This window comes from Abramis brama, assembly GCF_963993115.1.
Source record: "Abramis brama genome assembly, chromosome: 25".
Lineage (NCBI taxonomy): Eukaryota > Metazoa > Chordata > Actinopteri > Cypriniformes > Leuciscidae > Abramis > Abramis brama.
In genome coordinates, this window is record NC_139987.1 from 25,564,571 (window position 1) to 25,590,707 (window position 26,137).

At 37.9% G+C, this 26,137-nt stretch overlaps 2 protein-coding genes across 6 annotated transcripts in view; one reads left to right on the forward strand and one right to left on the reverse strand.

Annotated features, from left to right (window-relative positions):
• Positions 1–21,979, forward strand: part of zfyve16 (zinc finger, FYVE domain containing 16) — a 29,198-nt gene extending 7,219 nt beyond the window's left edge. The window contains exons 5-18 of one of the 4 annotated variants that reach the window (XR_014604635.1): positions 8,182–8,358; positions 9,077–9,216; positions 9,301–9,520; positions 10,386–10,508; positions 10,609–10,764; positions 11,613–11,837; positions 11,965–12,047; positions 13,584–13,688; positions 13,779–13,929; positions 14,530–14,627; positions 14,709–14,871; positions 15,764–15,869; positions 15,944–16,120; positions 18,925–19,890. Coding sequence is in view for 3 of the 4 variants with exons in the window: in XM_084104297.1 (XP_083960423.1) it covers positions 8,182–8,358; positions 9,077–9,216; positions 9,301–9,520; positions 10,386–10,508; positions 10,609–10,764; positions 11,613–11,837; positions 11,965–12,047; positions 13,584–13,688; positions 13,779–13,929; positions 14,530–14,610; positions 14,709–14,871; positions 15,764–15,869; positions 15,944–16,120; positions 18,925–19,083 (2,066 nt within the window). In the remaining variant the exon portion in view is untranslated. Of the gene's footprint in view, positions 1–8,181; positions 8,359–9,076; positions 9,217–9,300; positions 9,521–10,385; positions 10,509–10,608; positions 10,765–11,612; positions 11,838–11,964; positions 12,048–13,583; positions 13,689–13,778; positions 13,930–14,529; positions 14,628–14,708; positions 14,872–15,763; positions 15,870–15,943; positions 16,121–18,924 lie in introns of all 4 variants that reach the window. The other 3 variants (XM_084104297.1, XM_084104298.1, XM_084104299.1) reach the window with 3 other exon arrangements.
• Positions 21,980–23,053: 1,074 nt separating this feature from the next.
• Positions 23,054–26,137, reverse strand: part of ankrd34ba (ankyrin repeat domain 34Ba) — a 4,464-nt gene continuing 1,380 nt past the window's right edge. For both annotated transcript variants that reach the window (XM_084104300.1, XM_084104301.1), the window contains exon 2: positions 23,054–24,866. In XM_084104300.1, coding sequence (XP_083960426.1) covers positions 23,172–24,809 — 1,638 coding nt within the window. In that variant the 5' untranslated portion in view covers positions 24,810–24,866 and the 3' untranslated portion in view covers positions 23,054–23,171. The remainder of the gene's footprint in view (positions 24,867–26,137) is intronic.

Genomic DNA, 26,137 nt, shown 5'->3' on the forward strand with positions numbered 1-26,137 from the left:
TAAAAAAAAAAATCCAGAAATCACAATATATGATTTTTTAACTATTTATTTGTATGATACAGCTGCAAATAAGTATTTGAACACCTGTCTATCAGCTAGAATTCTGACCCTCAAAGACCTGTTAGTCTGCCTTTAAAATGTCCACCTCCACTCCATTTATTATCCTAAATTAGATGCACCTGTTTGAGGTCGTTAGCTGCATAAAGACACCTGTCCACCCCATACAATCAGTAAGAATCCAACTACTAACATGGCCAAGACCAAAGAGCTGTCCAAAGACACTAGAGACAAAATTGTACACCTCCACAAGGCTGGAAAGGGCTACGGGGAAATTGCCAAGCAGCTTGGTGAAAAAAGGTCCACTGTTGGAGCAATCATTAGAAAATGGAAGAAGCTAAACATGACTGTCAATCTCCCTCGGACTGGGGCTCCATGCAAGATCTCACCTCGTGGGGTCTCAATGATCCTAAGAAAGGTGAGAAATCAGCCCAGAACTACACGGGGGGAGCTGGTCAATGACCTGAAAAGAGCTGGGACCACCGTTTCGAAGGTTACTGTTGGTAATACACTAAGACGTCATGGTTTGAAATCATGCATGGCACGGAAGGTTCCCCTGCTTAAACCAGCACATGTCAAGGCCCGTCTTAAGTTTGCCAATGACCATTTGGATGATCCAGAGGAGTCATGGGAGAAAGTCATGTGGTCAGATGAGACCAAAATAGAACTTTTTGGTCATAATTCCACTAAACGTGTTTGGAGGAAGAAGAATGATGAGTACCATCCCAAGAACACCATCCCTACTGTGAAGCATGGGGGTGGTAGCATCATGCTTTGGGGGTGTTTTTCTGCACATGGGACAGGGCGACTGCACTGTATTAAGGAGAGGATGACCGGGGCCATGTATTGCGAGATTTTGGGGAACAACCTCCTTCCCTCAGTTAGAGCATTGAAGATGGGTCGAGGCTGGGTCTTCCAACATGACAATGACCCGAAGCACACAGCCAGGATAACCAAGGAGTGGCTCTGTAAGAAGCATATCAAGGTTCTGGCGTGGCCTAGCCAGTCTCCAGACCTAAACCCAATAGAGAATCTTTGGAGGGAGCTCAAACTCCATGTTTCTCAGCGACAGCCCAGAAACCTGACTGATCTAGAGAAGATCTGTGTGGAGGAGTGGGCCAAAATCCCTCCTGCAGTGTGTGCAAACCTGGTGAAAAACTACAGGAAACGTTTGACCTCTGTAATTGCAAACAAAGGCTACTGTACCAAATATTAACATTGATTTTCTCAGGTGTTCAAATACTTATTTGCAGCTGTATCATACAAATAAATAGTTAAAAAATCATACATTGTGATTTCTGGATTTTGTTTTTTAGATTATGTCTCTCACAGTGGACATGCACCTACGATGACAATTTCAGACCCCTCCATGATTTCCAAGTGGGAGAACTTGGAAAATAGCAGGGTGTTCAAATACTTATTTTCCTCACTGTATGTAGGTATCATTATAGTTTTCGTTTTTTTTTAATTCTACACGCATTTCATTTGTTTTGCACATGAGGCAAAACAACTGCAGTTGGTCACTCTACATGTTGGTCAGACGTTGTGGAAGGTGTAAAATTTTGCTGATGGTCAAAGGGCAGAAAACAGGCAGTTTTCATGCAATCAATAAACTTCACTTAAAGGATAAGTTTGCCGATTTTCAACCCGCTTTGCATTATTACAATGTCACACTCCATTTTTCTCCATGTCACCTTCACCCAGATATACCTGTTTATTTGTCAGCAAAAGTCTGACGAACGGGTGTTGAAGTTTTTGGCATGCCTTGTTCTCTGTTTCTCTAGTTATTAGGGCTTTGACTTTTGCCCAAAAATCATATTCGAAGTTTGTTTGTTTATTAATATTAATATTTGAATATATTCAAATATTTATTAATAATATTTTGACCATTAAAATGCCTTCTGTAAGCCCTATATTGCTATCAAACTTAAGTTGTATATGTTCTGTCCACCAGAGGGCAGTGTATCTGTCAATAGGCAGGCAATGATGTCTTCAGAAGAAAAACACACTGTCATGACTGTTTTTTTGTTTGTTTTTTATATTAAAAAATGGACTGTCCTCATGATTTTTCCCTGTTTCTTTGGGAACCCAAAGTAGCGTCACACGTTGCTTTTCAAATTGTCAGGAGTGTAGATTTCGAACTCCTCGTTAGGCGTGGTTGTTGTAGGCGTTGGCGCGGCCATTGTTTTGGTATACAAAATAGGCGCTAACCAGGACGCTAACGTCACCTACAGGAGCCCAGATGACCAATAAACGCCTTGCTAATGAGCTCGCGATTCACAACTTCACCAGGCGTGAAAAAGCCTCGGAATCTGAATTGAAAACAACGTTTACAAGCAAACACATTTATAAAAAATAATGCCCATAACAGGTTTGAATATTAAAGGATGTCTAATATTCGTTCGAATATCATAATTTTTTTAAATATACAAATTATATTCGAATAACGAAGTTCGGAGTCAAAGCCCTACTAGTTATGCAGTCTCTTCGTTTTCTTCGCATTTTACTGTATAGACGGCCAAGTTTGATAAAAATCCCATCTTGTCTGCAGTGAATACCCCATTTAATTTGTAACTATACTTTCACGCTTTGTAAGACTTTTAATGCATACTTTTCTATTTTTTTAATTAAATTAAAGGCTATATATATATATATATATATATATATATGCCCATTAAAAATGAACGCATTTTAGTACAATGCAAATACATTAAAGAACCATATATGTGTACTACTGAGCATTAACATGTTTCATGGAGCGGAAGATATGATGACTAGTTGCCTATAAGTATTGTAATGGTGCACAGTGTTGCCAGATTGGGACGGTGATTTCCAGCCCAAAAGCTCACCAAAACCCGCCCAAAATTTTAGCTGCCAAAATAATGTGTTATAATTTTATTACCATGTCATTCAAGGTTGATAAGCACCATTTTTATCTCCTTAAAACAAAACAATGATACAATAAAATAAAAAATAAATACATTTTCCAGGAAAACGGATCAAAACAGGCCAATAATTAAGGAGAATTAGCAAATATGACTAAAATGTCCAGGTGGACACTGTCAAAACGGCAATCAAGAAATGAACTGATGACTTTAACCCTCGGAAGGACACATTGCAGAACATAACGCAGAATTTAGCAGTCAACACTGATTCATCGTTGATTCAAACCTTTTTCAGCCGCTGTCAGGGACAAGTAGAGCGCATGCAGTCTGGACGGTGTAAAAGTTGCAGATGTCTGGCTAGGCTAGTGTGCACATGACCAGGGACAGGAGTCGTCCCATATTCGGTTTCAATTCAAGTCATTCAATTCAAGAGTTATATTCACCATCGAGTCATCTCCCACCACATGTGTACGTTTTTAGAGTCGCTCACTATCTCACTCTTTACTGTAGATACAATTTACTGTATAGTATGTCACTTTGGCATTAGCAATCACTTGAACGTACAGCTACAACTTATCGCGCTAAATTGTGTCTGCCTGCTGATCGCTGATTGGCTAAAAGTGCATGCTCGTCACTCGTCAGTGATGTCAACACCCAACGCCAGCTGACTCTGCATGGGCGTGTGTGTTTAGTAATGTCATGATGACTGATTTTATAGACTACATGCACACTTTAGTTTAGTTTTTTAACCAATTAGACTTTAAAATGTAGATGTTTGAAAACCGCCGAACTGACCCCAAACCAGCCCAAATTTTGTTCACCCGCCCAAACCCTTTTTTACCTGCACAATCAAATTCAAACCCGCCCAATCTCGCGTACAAACCAATATGGTGTCGGAATGGTATATGTTTATACTTCTCATCCAACCACAATCAAATTCGCTCTATCCGGATCGCGCGATTTATCTGGATAGTTTTTTTTTTGTTTTTTTTTTACGATGACAAGCCGGAATGAAAACAAACCGGAATGATATAGGAGTAACGAGGCTATTTTTAAAATGTAAGGAGTAGTAAGAAAGTAAAAAGTCGGCTGAAAAATAATTACTCCAGGAAAGTAGGGCCTATAAATACCCAAAATGTCTATCTCAAAATGTTAAGTAAGGTAACAAAGTATTTGTACTTCGTTACTTGACGCCTTTGGTTGTGACGTAATGCTGTCATAAATTAAGACTCATGACAGTGTTATTTTAGTGTTATTTATTAGAATTTATTTTTATAACTTTTTCAATTGCTTTTAGTTCGTTTTAGCAATTTTGTTCTGTGCTTTTGTCATTTTTTAGTTTTTATCTTTAGCTTCAATTTATATTTGAGTTGAAGTCATTTCAATATTTCCACTTCAACTTATTTATTTCAGTTAGTTGCCAATGCATCCTTTCTTATTTTTATTTTTATCATCTCATATTTGTATTTTATTTATTTCAGCTTGTTAGTTACTAGTTTTAGGTGACAATAACAACACTGGCTCATGGAGCACTTGCGTCCCTTTTAATTTGTGGCAAACTTTTTCTTGGACAAAACATCCGAAGCTCTTTTATTTTTCAAGGACTGATGTAATGGAGAAGATCAAGGCTTTGTTTTGTTTTTTTGTTTTTCTCGTCCTGGATGGTCTATAAAAAGAGGTTGGCACACGGTGTGTGGCCGAGCGTGCGGCCCATTTGCTCATTAAAAAGGACATTCATCACAGAGCGTCAGTCGCCAGCCAGCTCTCGCAGGGTTTGGTGCAGGGCTGGGTGGAGCCAGGGCACTGGTGCATGTCCTTGAATGTGTGTTTGTGTTGGTGTGTGTGTGTGTGTGTGTGTGTGTGTGTGTGTGTACAGGACCCACCTGGTGCAGTATACGTGACACTCTCTCTCTCATTCACTCGCCGGGTTGAGGAATCGATGTAGACACACACACACACACACACATCTTGTCTTCAGCACAGTACACATTTCAGGAAAGGAGGGTTTGTCACCACTCTCAGCCCAGGGCAGCCATTTAATACGACCTTGTGCGTGTGTGTGACGGACTGAGCTTGCACTCGGAGCCAGTGATATTCGCAGGGCTGGAACCTGGTCCAGGACAGACGAGAACTCAGTGTGGGGTTGCGGAAGTGAGCTGCGCCCCATCCGGGATGAGAGAGGCTCAAGGATGCGCCCTCTATCTCAGTCACTCGCGGACTCTCTCGCGCTCATCGGCAAGATGGACACTTCCTCCTCCGCTCGGTGCACACTAACGCCGTCCTGGGAGACTAACATGCAACCCGTGATTAACCTGGAACAGAATTTGGGTTGGAGTTAAATTGGGATATGAGGTAAGATTAGGATATCACTGAACTGAATAATCACTCAGTGGCTTTATTTTGTTAACTCCTTTATGTTTTTTAACTTTAACTTTAGTTGTTCCAGTGTGAATTTCCAAATACTCAAGGACGTTTCATCCCGCTGTTTCTTGGCTTCACAGTGTCCATCTGTCTTGTCGTGGTAGCCGTTTTCGCCGTGAGCCAGCATATTTTGGCGTTTGTGCCTCTAGCTGACATGTTTTGCAGGTGTCACAAGCAGTGCCAGTGTAATCAGGTCGATGAGCATCCATGAGCCTTAATCAACGTAATGACTAATGGCTGGAGAGGGTGTCTGCACACTGGGCTGTGGTTTGCACTGGACGTCCTGTTTCTTGAGTTCAGTTTGGTGGCTCGTTGCCCATCACTTTAATAACAACTCGCTGTGATTGACCCTCAATGCTCTCGGTTAAAGACGCCAAGCCTGTGGTGTTGTAAACATTTGATGGTTTTGATTTATTAGAATGTGACTCAGCTTGAATGAGGTCTGTACTTTGGACTTTGATTATAACTTGGTTTACCACAGGTCAACACTTTTTAGCTAGTGTAAAATGACTGTTTAAATTAAGTGTACAGCAAATATATTACCGTTCAAAAGTTTGGAATCTTTTATAATGTTTTTAAAAGAAGTCTTTTATGTTCAACAAGGAATACAGTAAAACATTTACTCCTGTGATTTTCAGCATCATTACTCCAGGCTTCAGTGTTACATGATCCTTCAGAAATCATTCTAGTTTGCTGATTTGAAACATTTCTTATTTTTATTAATATTGAAAAAACTTTTGCTATTTCATATTTTTGTGGAAACCATAATAATTTTTTTTCAGGATTCTCTGATGAATAGAAAGTTCAAAACAACAACATTTATGTGACATTTTTTTGGACTGTCACTTTTGATCAACTTATTGCATCCTTGCTGAAGTTAATTTCTTTTTTTAAAAAAATCTTCCTGACCCCAAACTTTTGAACGGTACTGTATAGGTACAGTATATAAATATATATTTGACGTATGACCTCATCTTTCACTGCATTCACAGTGCATTTAAAGGGGCAGTTCTCCCCAAAATGTAAATTCTGTCATCATTCACTCAAGTTGTTTCAAAGCCACTTGACTTTATTTTGTGGATTGCAAACGGCAGTATGTTGATGCTGTTCTTTTTTTAATGAAATGAAAGCATATAAACCAAGGTTTATCAAGCTCCATAAAAGTAGTTCATACTTGACAGTGTGATTTTTTTATTTAAAGTCAAATGGAAGTTATATGTGTGAGGAACTGACCGAAACATATTCACTCGACTGCAATGGAGGGTAAGATTTTCTGTAAATATTGACCGTTCCTCACACAAAGACATGAGCCGCTTTTCCACCATTGGGCCAAACCATTCCCATTACATTCACTGCCGATCCGGCCCAGCCGGTATGGATTTGGTTTCATTTTCCAATGCACAGCTGATATCAGAGCTCTTTTAAATGTAATACAAATCCGTCAGTCCACACTTTCTCTCTGTGCAAGACTTTACAGATGGTATGAGATGTAAATAGGGACCGCATTATGGAGGATTATCAGATATTTCTTTTATTTTTATTATTAAATAGTGTTAACTTGGCTCAAATAGTAAGCTTGGCCAGCTAAAGAGAAAAACTTAAAGCCTGGCAACAGACAAGTGACCAGTCCTGAAGCGTGACGTATTCTACCTGTGCGGTTCAATTCAGGCCGAAAGCAGTTTGTGATCATGCCGTGCCGAACCGAGCTCAAGTGGAAATATAACTGGAACCTTTCCTTAGAACCGTTCGACCCGATGGTGGAAAAGCGTCTATCGATGACAGCACACTAGTCCACCCTTTATTCAAATATTACAAAAAAAATCGTAAAGATTTTGGTAAGCATATTGCGTAGTTGTGCTTGTAGTCAATTGTTTTATTTGTGATAACGCAATGAAACATGACAAATTGTGCAGATAATTTTTGGTCAGGCTGTCATACAAAGAAATAATGAACACACGCAAAAACAAGAGGGAACCAACAAAATATTAATAACTGATTATGTTGTAGACAAATTATGCTTTTTCCAGTGAGCTTTTTGTTTTTCTATGCTTTTTTGTTTTGTTTTTGCATAATAAGATAAAACCTGTAGCTGTAGTTTGCCCTTTTTTCAGATAAAAATATGTTCAGGGTCTTTAAAAACAAAACTCCCTTCCAGACATCACTTTTGGCCACTACTATATATCTGAGTAAAGCACAATATTAGTTTATAAATCATTTAGAATTGGACTTTTGCATATTAGGCTATGATATTATTGGTTAATCTAATGTTACATCATTTAAAAAGTCAGATATTGAGCAAGTTATTACATTATGATGTAAAATAAAAAAGTTTTTTCTTTAGTATAATGTGCGCTGATAAATCGTTTACAAAACCGGGAATATTTATTAAGACCATAAATTGTATACATTTTCACTTTATGTTGTCTTTAGGCTGTTAACAAAAGTTATGCACGAGTTATAACAAAAGTTATTCCTCATTCATCACAGCAAAATGTATCTACTGTTGGTTGCACTCTATTATACAGTACGTGCACTTATAGTGTTTTTACCTAAGAGCGTACTGGGTAATATAAGGCAATTACATGGGTTAAGTTTAGGTTTAGGGGTAGGTTCAGGGTTAGTACCTAGTTATTACCCAGTTATTGCAATTACTATAATAAGAACATAGTATATATGCATGGGGAACAGGACTGTAAAATGATGTGCTACCCCACTGTTCCTTTCTCTCAATCATTCTCTGTCCCAGCATCACCTTTCATTCACTACACTGAAAAGACGCCTGATTTAGGAACGACTGATTTTGTTTGTCTGTGTGCAGCTCAAGCCCATGAGAGAATGATGAGCCCCACTGGGCCCAGTCCCAATCCCAACATCCCATCAGAGTACTGCTCCACCATACCACCCATGCAGCAGGCCCGTGCTGCCGGCACCCTCAACTCTCCCCCACCCACCGTCATGGTCCCCGTGTCTGTCCTCAAACACCCCGGTAATGACGGTACGCACTGCACTCTGAGCCAGAATGCTGAGTGTTATAGAGTTATAGCTCTTATGGCTATAAAACACAGTCACTTCCACTTACTATAATTAGTTCACGAATGAAAGAGTGACTGCGTCTCAAAGTGCATGCACTCCATATCATATAGAGTGGAAGACTAGGCCAGCTTCACTAGCTAAATTAATACTTTTAATCAGCAAGGATGCATCAAATTGACCAAAAGTGACATTAAATACATTTAAATATTACAAAATATTTGTATTTCAAATGTTTTTTTGAACCTTCTTTTCAGAATCATGAAAAAAATATCATGTATCATGGTTTCCACAAACATATTGCACATATGGCACAAATCAGCTTTCATTTAATTTCTTGAGCAGCATATTAGAATGATTTCTGAAGAATCATGTGACACTGAAGATTCAGCTTTCCATCACAGGAATAAATTACATTTTACAATATATTTAAATAGTTAAACAGTTTTTTTAAATGGTAATAATATTCAACAATATTACTGTTTTTACTGTATTTTTGATCAAATAAATTCAGCCTTGGTGAGCAGAAGAGACTTCTGTCAAAAAACCCCCAAACTTTTGGTGTAATAGTACACAAATTTCCTCTTCATCACACCTGATTTCAAGCATACTTTATTTGATACCCCGTTTCAAGCCTAATCCTAATGACACTGTCGCTTGTGTTTCTGTATTTGTTCCTGTAGGTTTTCCACGTGAGCAGAAGCATGTGTGGTTTGCTGATGGCATCCTGCCAAACGGTGAGGTAGCCGACACCACCAAACTCTCCGTACAGACCCGAAGATCCTCTCAGGAGTCGAGCCCAATAACCCCAGACCCACCGGGGGTGAGACGCCGAAATCCTCTAAACTGATGCTAGAGGTAACTGATAGTGACAATTGAAGTCATTAATTGATTTGCTTTCTTTCAGCCTGACGGTAAAATTCCTGGCGAGTCTGATGAGACTGAGAGTGCCGGAGTTAGTTCTGACAGCGCTACTGAAGTGAGCCGCCCGCCCATCAGAGGCCCGTGGGACTACGGCCTGCTTTGTGGGGTGGGCAACTGCGTACAGAGAGCGGTCAGTCTGGTGCCGGAGGATGACGAAGGTCTGCCTCCACTTCTCATTACCACAGGAGAGGAGGAAGATGGGGGTAAGGACTTTATAAAGGCTTCTACCAGATGGTAGACATCATTTTGAAGGTCATTCCTGTCTAAATGGTAGGGCTGGGGGAAATAAAAAATGATTAAATGGTAAATGGTGTAAAATGACAACTACATAAATGCCTAATGATTATAAAATGAAGGCCTGGTTTCATAGATAGGGCTTAGATGAAGACTGGAGTAGGTCTTAGTTAAAGTACATTTAAGTAACTTTTATAAACATGCCTTAGAAAAAAATATTAATCTTGACAAAACAATGACACTGACATATTTTAAGATATATCAGTGCAAGTAGCTTTCTTTTAAAACATGCATTTTAGTCTGGGATTAGACTTAAGCCTCGTCTGTGAAACCAGACGGATATCATATATAAAAATAAAATAAAAACTAAGAAAATAAAACAATACAGATGTATATGTTTGCTCTCTTAAAGTAACATACACACTCAGGTTGCTATAGATCCTTCATTATACAACCAAGATGCTTTTTCACCCATGTTTTAATTTATACAGTGTATTTATACAAGTTCTGTTGTGCAGCACTTTGCAAAAAATAAAAATACATTTATTTTATTTTATATGTTCTTTTGATTGCATTTTAGATTGACTAAAATGTTAAAGTTTTATGAATTTACTTCATTAGACAATTTTTTTTTAATGTTTGTTAATGACAACAAAATATTATTTACGTATAGAGGAATATAAACTGGCATATAAATGTCATTATAATTAAACTGAAGCTACTGCCGTTTTGGTTATTATTTTGTCACAACAGTCAAATGTGAGAATTCAGAGCGAACTCTTTATAATGTGGTGCTGTTTTTCTTTAATCTGTAATTTTTTTTTATTTCATTAGATTTATTAGTTGAGGAACGTCCTGCTGCTTGCCAAATATTGCTGCTGTTGGAGGAGGGAGGCCCACAACCTCTGATCTTCGTGCTCAACGCCAATTTACTGGTGAACGTCAAGATCGTCACATGTATGTCATGATGTCTGAACTTGATTTGAAATATGTGATCATGTTCCACTTGTTCATTTGATGAACATCATTGCTCTCTGTCTCTCTGTTTGTGTTGTAGATTGTGAGAAGAAGTGCTGGTGTCTGAGCTCTAATGGTCTTCAGGGAGTTGGCCAGAAAGAGCTGGTGTTTATAATCGAGTGTCTCCCAGAGGAAAACAGCCTGCCTAGAGACGTATTCAACCTGTATGTTAGTATATACCAGGATGCACAGAAAGGTACGTCACCCAGAACTCTTAAGGCATTACATTACTGGCAAAAACACTGGTTTTTAATGCACTGGGCAGTTTTTATATTGGGCGTGCATAACGTGTTGTTTCAGACTAGATCAAATACAATACAAATCTTTAAATGCAATTTTTGCTCTCCTGAGTCAGAAATCAGTGCTTGCTTACACCAAATCTTTCAGTTTTATCTATATTCTGAAGGTTTTTACTGAGGGGTTTGTTCATGCATCCTAAAGCATGGTGAAAATACATTTTTATCTGGCTGTTGACAGTATTTTTTTTAGATTTCTGGAGTGATAAACAGAGATATCTCTTTTTTTTAACTCTAATATATCAACACAATGAAACACGAAGTTTGAACCAGACTTTTCCAAAACAGAAATCTGAATATTGGATAATGTATCCATATTATTAGTGCATATTTAATTAGATAATGCCTCATTTGAATATTTAAGCATACCATATCAGAAATACAAAATATGTTTGCAATTATCAATCAATTTGGTAAGTATGGTGATATCTATTAGTTACTTTTTTTCTTTTACCCTTTTCACCTTTGGTGTCCCGCCTTAAAGGGCCATAGTTTACTCTTTATAGCATTTTATTTTTATTTTGGCACCAAAACCAATATTCCACCCTCTTTCTGGCCTTTAGAGATTTTTTTTAACTACTATACTGATAGTAAAATAGATTATACAGGATTTTTTTTTTTATTAGCTATGCTGCATTTTGTTGCATAATATTTTATCTGTTTAGCCAAAACTCAGAACTTTCAGTATGTTATAATGAGTGATATATTGTGGCTTATATGGTGTTGTTTCTTATTTTTCCCACCACAGGGAAGTTCGTTGAGCACCTTGGCAATGTGACATTCACGGATAGTTTCCTGGGCAGTAAAGACCACGGAGGCGTCCTGTTCTTCACTCCAACCTTTCAGCCTCTGGACGGTCTTGCTTTGCCGCAGGTCTCGTTCCTCTGTGGTCTTTTGATTCAGAAGCTGGAGGTGCCGTGGGCTAAAGTGTTTCCCCTCCGACTGCTGCTCGCTCTAGGGGCACAATACAACGGTGAGCCCTCATTAGAACATCCAGAGAAGAAAATGTGGTTATAAAAGCATATATTGTTATCAGAATATATGATATTAACTCATAGTTCCACCCCTCCAGTCATGTTATCTGTTGTTTATTTTTACAGTGTATCCCTGCCCATTGGTGAGCGTGCGTTTCCGTGACTCAGTTTTTAAAGAGACAGGACACACCATCATGAATCTGCTCACAGTACGTGTTCACATTACACCCTCACTTGTCTGTCCTGGCTGTATTTTACTCATTCATATAAACTTGAATGAATAGTTCAGTCATGTACTGCTGTTTTGAAGTCTTGTTTTGTTTTAATGTTTTAGAAAGGAGTTTCTAATCACAAAGGCTGCATTTATTTGATCAAAAATACAGTAAAAACTGTAATGTTGTGAAATATTATTACAATAACTATTTTCTATTTGGATTTTTTTTAAATCTAATTTATTCCTGTGATGTTCAGCATCATTACATTAGTTTTCAGTGTCACATGATCCTTAAGAAAAATATTCTAATCTGATTTGCTGTTAAAGAAACATTTCTTATTATTAAGTTGAGAACAGTTCATATTTTTGAGGAAACCGTGATACGTTTTCTTCTAGATTCTCTGATGAAAGTTCAAAAGAACAGAACAGCATTTATTTGAAATATTATGTAACGTATAAATGTCTTTACTGTCACTTTTGATCAATTTAATGGTTCCTTGCTGAATAAAAGTGTTCATTTCTTTTTTTTTTTTACTGACCCTGTATAAACTGTAGTGCATGTCTTTGAAAAGAATGTATTTTTATGTTTATAGCTGTTTAATGTTTATATGGCTTAATGGTCTGCAGTTGAGGTAAACATCATAGCTATTTGATTCCAGATTATTTGGTTTTAGCCTTTTACTCAATATCTACATTTTAGGTTTATTGTGGTTTTAATTAAATCATTCACAAATTGGAACATTTTTTCCCTGAAAGATTTTAAAGGATTTCAAATAGTTTGAAGCTATTTTTCCACCCAGGTAAAACCCGAGTCGAGGGTTTAGCTCAGGGACAGTTAATGAAGGAGATTAGAGAGCGCTCAAGACTGAGGCCTCTCGAAGTGTACTTGAGCTCTGAGCCACTTTTGATTTCTGAGAATATAAGAGCTTCTTTGGTCTCCATTCTAACTATAGTGCTTTCAAGTACGCTCACGGCCACTTTCCTGGACACAGGCATGGAAAAATGTGAAAATTAAGTTGATCAAAATTGGCTTATTTTTGGTGATTCTTCTTTGCATCCATTTTAGTCTGAAGGTACATGTAAGCCGGGTGCACACTGTGGGATTTATAATAGCCCTTTACGATTGATGCTTGTCAGACTGTACGTAACAACGTGGACCAAAGACATTTAAATGAACCAAAAACAGGACGTAATGTCACAAGATACGACCCTTAAAAAAAAACATTATATGTGCGCACATACAGCAAGCGCATTTAGCCCACACACGGCATTGTTTTGGATGTTAGGTAAGTTCTGTTGCAAAATATACGTCATGAAATCTATTTTTTTTGTTTTGTATCTTTAGGCTCTGTTTTAAAAATGACAGTGTGAATGCTAACCAGGACTGAATGTATCATTTTCTTTTGTGGTATGGACCAAAAGAACCAAGAGAACTGAACTACAAGTGTAGTTAAACGTGTGACTATAGGCCTTGTATCCCCAAACACTTTGTATCCTCCTTCATTCTTGTGTTTTGCCGATTTTAACACAGGATCTGAGGAACTACCAATACAGTTTACCTGTGGTGGAAAGTCTGCGAGTACACATGGAGCTGGGAAACAGCTACATCGAGATTCCCAAGTCCAGGTTTAATGAGGTCAGAGTTATATTTGAGTTGTGCAGCAGTCAGGCTGTTGTTATTGTGTTGTTGTCATTGATTGTGTTGTTGTTTTTCTGGCTGTTGCAGATGCTGAAGGTTGTGAACTCCTCCAATGAGCATGTGATCAGTTTCGGTGCGTGTTTCAGCACAGAGGCCGATTCCCACTTGGTTTGCATGCAGAACGAAGATGGAAGCTACCGGACTCAAGCCAATAGCATACCAGGAAAAACCAGGAGAGGTTTGTCAAGCACTGCTGCTAATCCTGGGCGATATAGCTAACAAATATTTAATAACTTTGTGTTTTCTCTTAAATGAGCTAAAATGTTAGCTTACACTTCAATAATGCATTCTAAATAAAAGCTTTAAGTATTTTGGTAACACTTTACAATAAGATTCATTAGTTAACTTGAATGAACAATTCTACTTCAGCATTTATTAATCTTAGTTGATATTAATTTCACCATTTACTAATACGTTTTTAAAATCAAAGGTTGTATTTGTTAACATTAGTAAATGCACTGTGAACTAACATGAACAAACAATGAACAGTTGTATTTTTAACTAACATTAACAAAGATGAATAAAAATACTCTAACAAATGTTTTGCTCATTGTTAGTTCATGTTAGTAAATACATTAACTAATGTTATTGAACCTTAATGTAAAGTGTTACCAGTATTTTTAATGCATTAATTATGTCTTGTAATGCATATTATAATGTATTGTATGGTCTTATGAATAACCATAGTTGTAATATCTATTCTACAAGTTTGTTCATTAAGTTTGTTGTATCATATTTGTTTTCTGATATCAGCAGATGACAAGTCTTTCTTTTGCAGTGACTGGAGCTAGTTTTGTAGTGTTTAATGGTGCTCTGAAAGCCTCATCAGGATTTATTGCCAAATCTAGCATTGTGGAGGGTAATGCTTTTATACAAGTCAGTTTTTTGAACACTACATCAGATTATTACTCTCATAAAGCAGAGCTGTATCATCACGCTGTCCTTTTTCATCTTTAGATGGGTTAATGGTGCAAATCCCTCCGGAGACAATGGAGGGTTTGCGACAGGCCCTCAGGGACCAGAGCGACTTCCAGATACCCTGTGGAAAGGCAGATTCAGAAGAGACACGAGAAAATGTGAATGTACGCTGGGTCGACTGGATCGCACCTGTCAACACTGGGTACCAACGATTAATCATACATATTTACACTTAAAAATATTAATTTTGCTAAAATTTTGATAATATTTTTGAAAGAAGTCTCTTCTGCTCACCAAGGCATTCATTTATTTCATTATTCATTCTAATATGCTGATTTGATGCTCAATTATTATTATTATTGCTCTATTAACAATGGTTCTTCTACGTCGTATAATTTTTGTGGAAAGAGTCATACTTTTTTTCAGGATTCTTTGATGAATGGAAAATTCAAAAGAAGAGCATTTATATGAAAAATATAAATCGTTTGTAACGTTTTAACCCCCGGTTTCACAGACAAGGCTTGAGTCTAGTCCCAGACTAAAATGCAAGTTTGATCTGTTTTAACTGAAAGCCTTTCACTGGCATATCTTAAAATACATCAGTGCCATTGTTTTGTCTCAAGATGCACATCAGTAATGTTTTTTTTAGGCACATTTATTAAATCAAACTTAATTGATCTAAGGACTAATCCTGGTCTAATCTAAGCCCTCTCTGGCTTAGTTATTTTTTATAATATCACAATATTACTTGGGTACTGATATTTTTATACAATTTAAATATCCTTGCTGAATAAAAGTATATTAGGGTACTTAAGCATTCCAAAGTAAATTTTTTGACCAGAAGTGTATGTTCTTATCAGATGCTTTCTTATGGATGTGCAATATGCCAATACTGTACTGAATAATCACTTTACTGAGTGATAAAGCACTATTGATCGGTTTGGCTGCTGCTGCAAGTAACCTTGAAAATGTTCACCGCATTAATTGGGCACTATTTAAAATTCATTCCTTCAGCTTCCTTCAGTGGTTAAGATGCTGTGTCAGGTGAAAAATAATTCCCCTAAGAAAGTATAACATGTTATGTGTGTTTGCAGAGTCTCCAGTCCAGTGGATGGCAAGTCTCTGGAGGGAGTGTCCAGCGTCAAGATCCAGCAGGACTCTGAGTTTGAGATGGATGGCCGAAACATCAGGTGTACTGAGGTGTGTACTGCGTGATGCCCGCACAATGAGTTCCTCGTTGTCATCTCTGGTTCATGTCCCGTCTCTCCCATCAGGTTTTCTATCTGCTGAAGTCTTCAGACGTTTCCCTATCTGCCATCCTCACATCATCAGCTCAGTTTCAGAGAGAGATTGCCACCGCCAGCTGCGCTGCCCTCTGCCCGCACCTCTCCGTGCTCATGGCCAATGGATTCAACTCTCTTGCGCTCCGAGTCTCCACCGACTCAGACATGGTAAATCATTTCCGGCGCTAAATTACACAGGAGTGTTGATGAATCAACTCTGAAACCCATTTTGTAATGTAAGATGGAAATTGCGCTTATAAACAGGCTGTTTTAAACCTTTAAATTGAAAGTTCACCCAAAAATTGTCTTATCCAATTACTCACCCTCGTGTCGTTTCAAACTCATAGGACTTTCGTTTATCTTCGGAACACAAATGAAGATATTTTTGTATAAAATCGGACACATTTCTGTCCCTCCCTTTGAAACTCTATTCACCTGAAATACTAACTAGGGCTGAACGATTAATCGCAACAAAACCGCACGCGATTTGCGATTATCTTATGCGCAGCTTGTCAGTGGAGTGCGGCTGATTGGTAGTAAATACTGCCCCATCTGAACGCCAGAGGGCGCTCTCACGCAAACACGCTAAATATGCCCCGCCGCAGAAGTACAATAATGCGCATCATTCCCGGAAATCCTTATCGCTGTAGCTGAATAAACAGAAGATTGAAACGCTTTGATTAAACATGACCAGGGAACTACACTAACCTTTTCCACTGGTGGCACTTGCGCTACTAACTTTTTCAGTTACTGGCGCAAAACATGATTTGGTCGCACAATTTATTTATAGTAAGCCGCTCTGGATAATAATGAACAATAATGAAACTGTATTGCATACAGATGTGCTTTTTATTTTACTTGCCATCTTTTAAACCACATGCCTTCTTGTTTTTGTTTTCTTTAACATTGGTTGGGATAGATTTAATGCAATAGAAAATACAGTACACAATAAAGTGCAAAATGGATTTCAACATGCTATGGTTGGCACAGATGGGCAGACTCCTGAACTCTTAAGTAGTGATCACAGTCTATGGTAGTGATGCACCGATGTGAAAATTGTGGCCGATACCGATATCGATATCTCTGTATAGAAAACAAATTTACTGATAATCAAATAAAGAGATATTTTCCAAAACATTTTTTTTTTTTTTTTTTTTTACTTTAGAAATGACTGATATTGGGCACCTTTACCTGTGTGCAAAATATGTCACGCATAGGACACACATGCATTATATTGCATTGCATTGCATATAATGTGTGCTGGTCAACTTGTCTAAAATTAAGAAACCCCTAGAAAACAGTAAAAAAAAAAAAAAACAAAAAAAACAGGAACATTGTGTACAATTAAGATAGGCTACTTAATTTATTATTCCAATATCTAAATATGATACTAAATACCACAGGGAAAAGGGCTTCTATTTGTGACGTGCTGTCTTTGCGTTTGAACATTGCACATTTTAAACTGGACACGCATTAGCTGAATAAATGTTAGCCAATACAAACATATTTATAGAAAACAGTTGACAAGAATAGACAGGAGTCCAATAATAGCATAACAAATCACTTATTCTAAAAATAATATCAAGTATAAGGTAGACGAATCCGACATATAACGAGGGCTGTGTTAACAGTAAAACGTCCGTCATTTAACGAATTTTAAAAACACGGATGGATAATACAAAATGCTTTCTGACATTTTGACAGAAAAAAAACAAACAAGCAAGAACAACATTTAAACTATAGCCCGTCAATTTTCATTTTACAATTATCTTCTCTCTCTGTGTGCGCGCGTCCGTGTTTGTGTGAGAGAGAGAGAGAGAGAGAGCTCGCGCAGCACTGATACAATGGTACGTTTTAATCTAAGTAACGGTCGCGGGGCTGAAGCCAACTTGATGTGTTGAATGCTCAGAGTACATTATAAAACGTATTTTTAAAATACACATTTCTGTTTTAATAAATGCTCATAGTAAATCATAGCATATTGCCTAAAACATAGGTACAAAAATAATCAGTGATACATTTGCGACCCATTAAAAATTAGGGTCGCAATGGCATTTCAAAAGGTCGCAGTGTAGTTTCCTGATGACTTATAAACACACGACTGCCTTATTCTGTGTAAGAAGGCACATCATCTCACAGAAGGAGGAGCTCAGCTGTCGTTATGAAGTGAGTTTGGAGTAAATGCATGTTATTAAATGTTGTCTGTTGTTGGACAAGAGGTTCATAAATGCTTCTCATGTTTTGGAAAGATGTTTGACGCGTGTTGTTTTTTCAAATGCACGTTATAAGTGACTCAAACTCACAGTGCTTTCAGATGGAGCAGCGTTTACAGAGCCGTACATCAACGAAAAACTGCACATAAAAAATAATCGAGATAAGCCATCTCGATTTAAGTGCGATTTCATGGAAAGTGCGATTAATCGTTCAGCCCTAATACTAACGGTTCAAAAGAAATTGTGAGAGAAATCCTTCTTACAGTTTTCTGAAGAGACTTGATCGCTTTATATGTTTAACTGATTTAATTTAGGCTTTTATTCACATATAAACATTGATCAGCGGACAGAAGCTCAACCGTACTTGCTTGACGTGCACGAACAAACATCATTGGTTTTTGCGGAAGCTCAAACGCGTGGCATAACACGCAAGAATGAACCTCATTGGTTCTCAAGTAAGTATGTTTGACCTTCTGTGAACAAATATGATTGCTGTTAACATTGTTGGCAGATCAATGTTTGGATTAAACCGCTTGATTCAACATTTAGCCCAGTTCATTGAAAGAACCGGTTCACTGAAATGAATCTTGAGACTTGAGCATTTGATTCAGAGTTTTAAGTCTGGGACATTTAACATTTTTCACTGCTGCTTTTTGGAAAAAATGGTTTGTTACTGGCATCATTATTAACTCTTAAGAGACTAGTATGTAGATTAAATACATAAGATGCATTTGTAATCCACTGATTGTGTTTTTTTAGGTTGAGTACCAGGCTGGCTCTAGTGGCCACCTCCTGCCTCAGAAGTACATGAACGATCTGGACGGGGCCTTGATTCCCGTCATCCACGGAGGAAGCTCCTGTGTCCCCCATCAGACCATGGACATGGAGTTTTTCTTCTACATCTCAATGAGCATTTGAACGCTGCTGACTTTCCAATCAAAGGCAGCCAGTGGAACCTTCACATTCATAACCGATGAGTTGCAGATGCATAGAAACTCCTTATCTGATTTCTGACGAGGTATGGAGAGTTTGATGCATTTTAAAAGGAAATTAAAAAAGCACTTCACTAAAGTGGAACTATATTAGCGATCCTTTAGAATAAAGCAGAGGTCTTGGATGAGCAACAAAATAAAAAACGTGAGAACTGTGCTGTGCTTCTTCGGTGGTCTGTTCGGTGGATGCTGGTCGATGAACGTTGGTTTGAACTCAAAACTGAATTGTTTTTGTATGACTATGATGTCAGATATACAGAGAATTATAATCATTACTTGATTGCGCACACCGTGACCGAGCATGTGAAGTCCTGCGTTTCTCACATTATACGTCCGTTTTTCTGAGCTGGAATCTGCGGTGTTTTTTGTTTTCCATCCGTCATAATTTAATGTTACCATATGAAGTAGCTTCGTGTGGACGTAAAAATCCATATGAAGATTTTATGTACTGATTATTGTACTTTCTAAGTACTGCGTCTTATGATTAGTCAATGTTCCTCGATCTGTAAAATACACAGAGGTTAAAATACTCCTCAGTTTGAAGATGTATAGATGAAATCATCTGCTAATTCAATTAAGCTTTTATTAAGCTCAAATACTATTTTTGGAACAGTTCATGTGTTGATTAAAGGTGATATTTTTGATAGGGCGTTAAAATTACAAAGCATAACTCATTCTGCAATTATAACCCAAAAAAAGCGCAGTTGAGTGTATAACTCGATGTCATGCTTATAAAAAAAAAAAAAATTGTTGGTTGTTTCGTTTCAAACCACATATATTTACCAAAAATACAGTTCAGTGTAAAGGAAAAAGACTGTAAAATCATCTCTATAAAACAATTTGCTTTAACATTTATATGATTATTTTCACACTACTATATTGATTAAAGAAAAGGTCTTTCATTGAAACCTTTAAATTGCTTTATTGGCTTTAAATTACTATTAATCCATTTTACTGGACAAGCTGAATAACAGCCCCAACTATTAACACTACAGATGTGTTGTTGGTGTGACCAACCAGGAAATGAAAAATCGGGCTTTTAAAGTTGGCCTGTATAAAATCTCAACACATCTGAACACTTTCCATGATATTTAAACTTTGGTCGGCCAATCATTACGCCAGTTAATGAAGATGCCAAATTTCCTCACCAGTGCTTAATTTGTGATCTGTTTGTGCGGATCCAGTATCTCTCGTCGGAAGAGGCGTTTATGGGCGCTCCTGACGAGAGTTAAACACGCCGTTAAACAGAATATTGGTCGTAGTGACAGAAAGGGAAAGATTAGCAATGCAAATGCTAACAGTGAAGAAACTACCATGTTCTTTTTATCCCTTCCGGCCATAAATATGCTATTTACATTAACGCAATATCAAATACTGTGGATGTGTCATTCACATTCTCTATTGATATTCTTTATTTTGATCTGCTGCTCTCCATTCAGTATGTTGTTAGGATGTCAAAAAGTTTAAAGTTAATTTGTCAGTCTGGTCTGCCTCTAATTACAGCGCTCGCCAATGTCAAAATGATTAAAACGACCAATAAAACCAAAAGACTGTGAGCATGACATCTAGCATGATGCTTAAGTTTTAACGCAGAAAGAGCGCGAGGTAAGATGCAAGCAGCTAAACATTGAATCATTAAATGTTTATTAAATTAATGTCTGGCATATCTTACGATAGAAATGTTAAAAGACAATATAATTGCCTTTTTAATTGGAAAATATATTATTCATGTGATTTGTGTAACTAATAAATGAATGTGAGTAGCCTAAATAGGGATTTGAGTACATGGCATGTTATTTTTATTATTCCGGCACCTTATGATTTACAAATTAAGCACTGGTTCTCACTATACAACAGACGATAAAGTATCTGTCACTTTTAATGAGTTTGACAGATTGAAGAATCTCATTTCCTTATAAATTATTCTGGATGATGTTTCTGAATTAAGCAGCCATTTTATAAATGCAATAACCTTTATTCCTCTGTTCACTAGACTTTGGTCCTGCAGTTTTACATTCATCTTAAAATGTATCTTAAACCTGCAAAACATGAATTATGAATTAAGATTATGTTCATGCCAGGTTTCTGAAATCATTAATTTTTAAAAGCTGCATCTGAACAAAAATCTAAATTTATTAATTTGCAAAATGCACTTTTACTGTGATTGGTGAAATGAAATACAAGACAAGTGATTGTTCCTTATTTTTTATTTCATTTTTATTAATAGTGATAAAACACAACATAAACGGTGATGAATAAGTTTATTTGATATATTGACTTGTATATTTAATTAATCTGAAGGCTTCTATAATTCTGTTACAAACCAAATACAAATATTCTTAAGATACAGATGATTGTTACGGAAGGATTGAGATTAAATGTCTGAAATGAGTCGAGCATTTTAGACATATCTCAGAACTTCTCACTTATATTCGTGCTTTGTGGAATACTTTGGGAGTTAAATTATTTTCTCACTGTTACTGATTAATTAAATCATCACAATTAAAGTATTTTTTATGCTTTACAAAAAGCTATTAAGATGTACCAGTTTGCATAATGTATATCTATTTATTCATGAAAACCAGATTTATTTGATTAATTATCTGGTATGGGACCTAAGGATGTTCTTCAAAACAACATTCATTTCTAATATGTATCTCATGTAGAATAAAATTTTGATAAATATGCAAATTCAGTGTCTCATGCTCATTTATGACATGTATTTCTAACATCCTTTTGTTTTGTCGTTTAGATAAATTGAGATTTTCCAAATGGATGTGATTTGCTGCACATTTACTGCTTACAATATACAATTCTGTTGCAATTGATTGTGTTTTTTTTAAAGACATTGTGAGCATCAAACAATACACAAGCAAAAGTATGTTCTATACACAATGACTCAAATGTATTACGAATGAATTTGTATGTTGACAAGCTGATTTTCTATGCCATTAATGCCTCAACCACCGGTGTAATTGTTTATTTCAAACCTACATGTCATTTGTATCCTGTTTTCTTAGACATTGAAGCACTAGCCACATTCTTAACCATTCATTTCTATTAAATTGTCTTTAACTGTAGGGTGCCGGTCACATTAGTGAAATTTTATGGGCAACAAAAAGGTCCATTGTCAATAGCATAGAGATATATGAAGCACTGCTCACACAGTAGTCACTTTCAAACCAAGCAGCTTTCTGTTGGTCAGCACGGCCGATTTGTGTTAACAACTTAATTACGAGCAAAATCTGAGAGGGGAAATCTTTCCGATTCGATTCCTATTGTAATGACTTGATTTTGCTGAGCAACGGTACATGTGACCGCACCTTAAAGGGATATTTCACCGCTGGAAAGATGAATGTGTATTTAAATTGGGTCATTTATGTAGTAGAATTGTGAAATTATTTTAGAAGTTGGTGTCTTCTAGACTGAGAAAAGCCAGAAAATTTATTTTTGGCTCATGTGGATGGACAACAACTCCCAGAATGCACTTGCTTCGCTGCCCTACGAGGACACTCCCAAGCCACGCCTACCGGTTACAGAGGGCAGTATCAGGAGAAATGATACAGCTAGGCTACTAGTCGACTCGAAACTGAAAAGACGGTGTTTTATCGTGAGATCCCCCTATGGGCGGGTTGAAGACATGCGGGACGAGCTCCTCCTACTGGCTGGAGTCTCTCGCCTCTGGACAAAAAAGCCTCTGATGACGACAAATGACGATTCTTTGCGTCATCAGAGGTTTTTTTCCAGACACACAATACAGAAATCTCTCGTCTCAGGGGGACATGAGGGAGGGAAGCATGGTCACTCGAAAAAATACTACAGAGTTTCTACTGATACAAAGCTTAATGCTAATCGGTGAAGTATCCCTTTAATGATGCACGGTTGAAATTGTTCATTTTAGCCTAGACGCAAGATAATAGATGATATTTGTTCAGTTTCAGCAACCAGCAATGAATTATTGTCAGTGCAAATTGGCGCCTTACTGTCAAACTGTTTAGTAATAATAGCAATCATTCAGTGTCCAAAAATCTCTGTGAAGTCACCAACCCGCTTGAGTTGCTCAGTTTGCATGGAGTGTCGTCTTATCAGCATCCTCCTAGTCTTGAGATCCTTAGGAAAACCTGCAGGAGCCGAGGGCATGCAAGGCTTCGTCCCTGCCGCTACGCCACAAACTGCTTTGTTGCTGGAGCCAATGCTGCTTGAATTTACACTTCCAGTGATGTTTGGGATCAGAGCATGCTGGTTCAGAGGAGGGAGGAAACCAGCTCGAGGATGGGAAATGGGATCCAAAAGTGCCCCAGAGCCACGACGCTCGTAGCTAATTGGATTCCTCCTGTGCATGTGCGTCAACGAAGCGTTCTCAAGAGACTCCCTGGAGCCTACCAAAGTAGGAGAGCGTGAGTTAGCAAGCTTTCTTTTCTCCAGATGTCCTTTACGGTCTTCTGGTGAGTTGGCAAGCCTCACCGATAGTTGAGAGTCCGAGCTGTAGTGGTCCATTCCTAGTTGCCTTCTCTGGATGATGTTGCGGAGACTGGATACGGCCAAATTTGGCAGGGATTTGCCCGGATCAGCTGGGGAAGCTTCCACGCTGCTTTTGCAATGAAGATTGGGATGGGATAAAGAGTGTAAGGACGATAAGCTATCAAAGGACATGTTTCGGCACAGTGCTCCTTCCGGTCTTAGACCTTCACAGTTGCTTCCTCGACTCAGGGTTTGACTCAAACAGTTGGCTTCTTTCAAATCAACACTGGAATGACGCGATAGAGGTGTATTGCCGAAAGCCAATCTCTTCATTTTGAAAGTTAGCTCCTCTTCGAGCGTGATGTCCGGGAGTTCCTCCGTGGCCGAGGGGGTTTTGGCGTACTGTTGGGCCAGAAGAGACTGCGGGATTTTCAGCCAAGGCTCGGAGTGTAATCTTTGAAGATTGTGGAGTTTGCTCACTCGACTGTGCATCAGGGGAGCCTGGTGGGATGGAGAGGTCGGCTGCGAATTCGTCATGCTTTGTAAGTCCTGGAAGGAAAACATATGCTCTGTAGGACTAGAAGAAAGAGTCCCATGTGGAGATGTACTGAGGAGAATATCAGATGGAGAAGCACAGGGAACGATGGTGGAGTTTTGATTGTCCCATTGTTCCACCATTGCAAGCGGAGGAATGGATAGGTACTGTTTTGCCATTTGCCTTCCACATGCAAGTTTATCAGGGGTGATGATGATAACTTCTTTTCCTCTGGCTTTGCATGCATCTATTAACATTTTAAGAGTTTCTTCATCGCTGGCATTGATGGCGTATATCAGAGCCGAGGATCCAGTGTGGTCCTCAAGACATGGATCCGCGCCGCTACCCAAAAGCAACGCCACCACCTCAGAACCAGCTTGCTCCAAGCAGGCGTGCATTAAAGCAGTCTTCCCACTTTTATCCTGGATATTCGGGTCAGCTCCACTTTCAAGCAGGTACCCCACCATTTTAACCTTGGAAACACTTAGGTGGTCCGTATGCCTGCTCCTGCAGGCGATCATCAGGGGCGTTTCGCCACACTCGTTGCTCTCGTTTATGTAAGCGCCACCTTCCAGGAGTAGCCGTGTGAGACGGAGACGACTTAAGTAGACAGCCTTAAGCAAGGAGTTGCTGTCAACCACTTGTGGACTTTCCATCTTCACCTCTTTCACTGTGACTCACACCTGCGGATCACGGATGCTGCCATGACAAACCTGTGAAGAGGGGAACAAGGTTAGCCAGGGAAAGCATATAACAAGAAGAATATGAATTTTTTCGAAATGGAACAGTTTATTGAACCTTTAGATAAAATATTAAACAATCCCAAAATATTGTTGTTGTTGAGTATCATATATCAGGCTTTTAAGACTAGTAATGAATGACAGTGAGAATATGAAGGAAAAAACACGTTTTATTCAGAGACCCAAACTCTGAAAACTGAATAATAATCTAAATGCAGTTGCTGACATTAATATGGCCAGAGTCAGATGAAATTCTGATATCTATTGATGTAAATCAATGAGATCTTTTTAACAGTATAAGTCATCTCATCACTCTGTATCTCCCAATAATGTCCGATGATAAAGATGATATTTAAATGTGCTCTAGCCTCTAGTTTTAAAACATATAATGCACTTTAACACAATGATGAGTGAGAGATCAACAAATAAACTTCCTCAAAAGTCTGATGGATCATATTTGATTCTCACATTTCTAGAAAATGACCTATGGATAATCAAACCTTAGTTGTTTCAGATCAGTAAATGTTCATCTTGAAATATTACTAATAATATACAAGTCATTCTTAATTTTTCACAGCAAAAAGCCATAAGCTGAAGGTGGACATTTTTACAAATAGTAAAAAAGGCATTTACTTGCAAAAAAAAAAAAAAAAAGTATAAACTATCAATCAGACAACAGAAGGTATGTAGTAGATGTGTGCAAGAAGTAGATGTGTGCAAGTATTTTAGTAACTTTTTGACTATATTGATAATTTAGAGGCCTTATGAATTTGCATATCAAATATGATACAGTAGGCTGTATAACACTTTCCGTTTGAAAAGCTCTTCTTATGGCACGTTACATGTACTAAATTAGTAGTTTTGAGTTATCATATTGTGGTCTACTCATTATTAAGTGCTTGATTTGGTTGCACACAAATGCTGCAAAATAATAAAATGGAGCCAAATGCACTTTCCGCTTTGCTACGTTTTATAATCCAGCCTTGCTCGGCAACAAGCTCTCGTTCTGTAGAATTACAGCTCCAGTACTTTTTTTTTTTTTTTTTTGAAAAGCTAAATTCAATAAACCGAAGCAGAGACCTTGGCTTTATTGTTTGCCATTACCGCCAGACAACATTCTTTACGGTGCCTGTCCTTTTCAGCATGAGCGCAGAGCTCAGCCTCCCTCACGCTTTCTTCAGCAACTGCAATCTTTCTAAAGGCCATTGTGTTTGCTGTCCTTGGTGTTACTTTCTCAGAGCCTG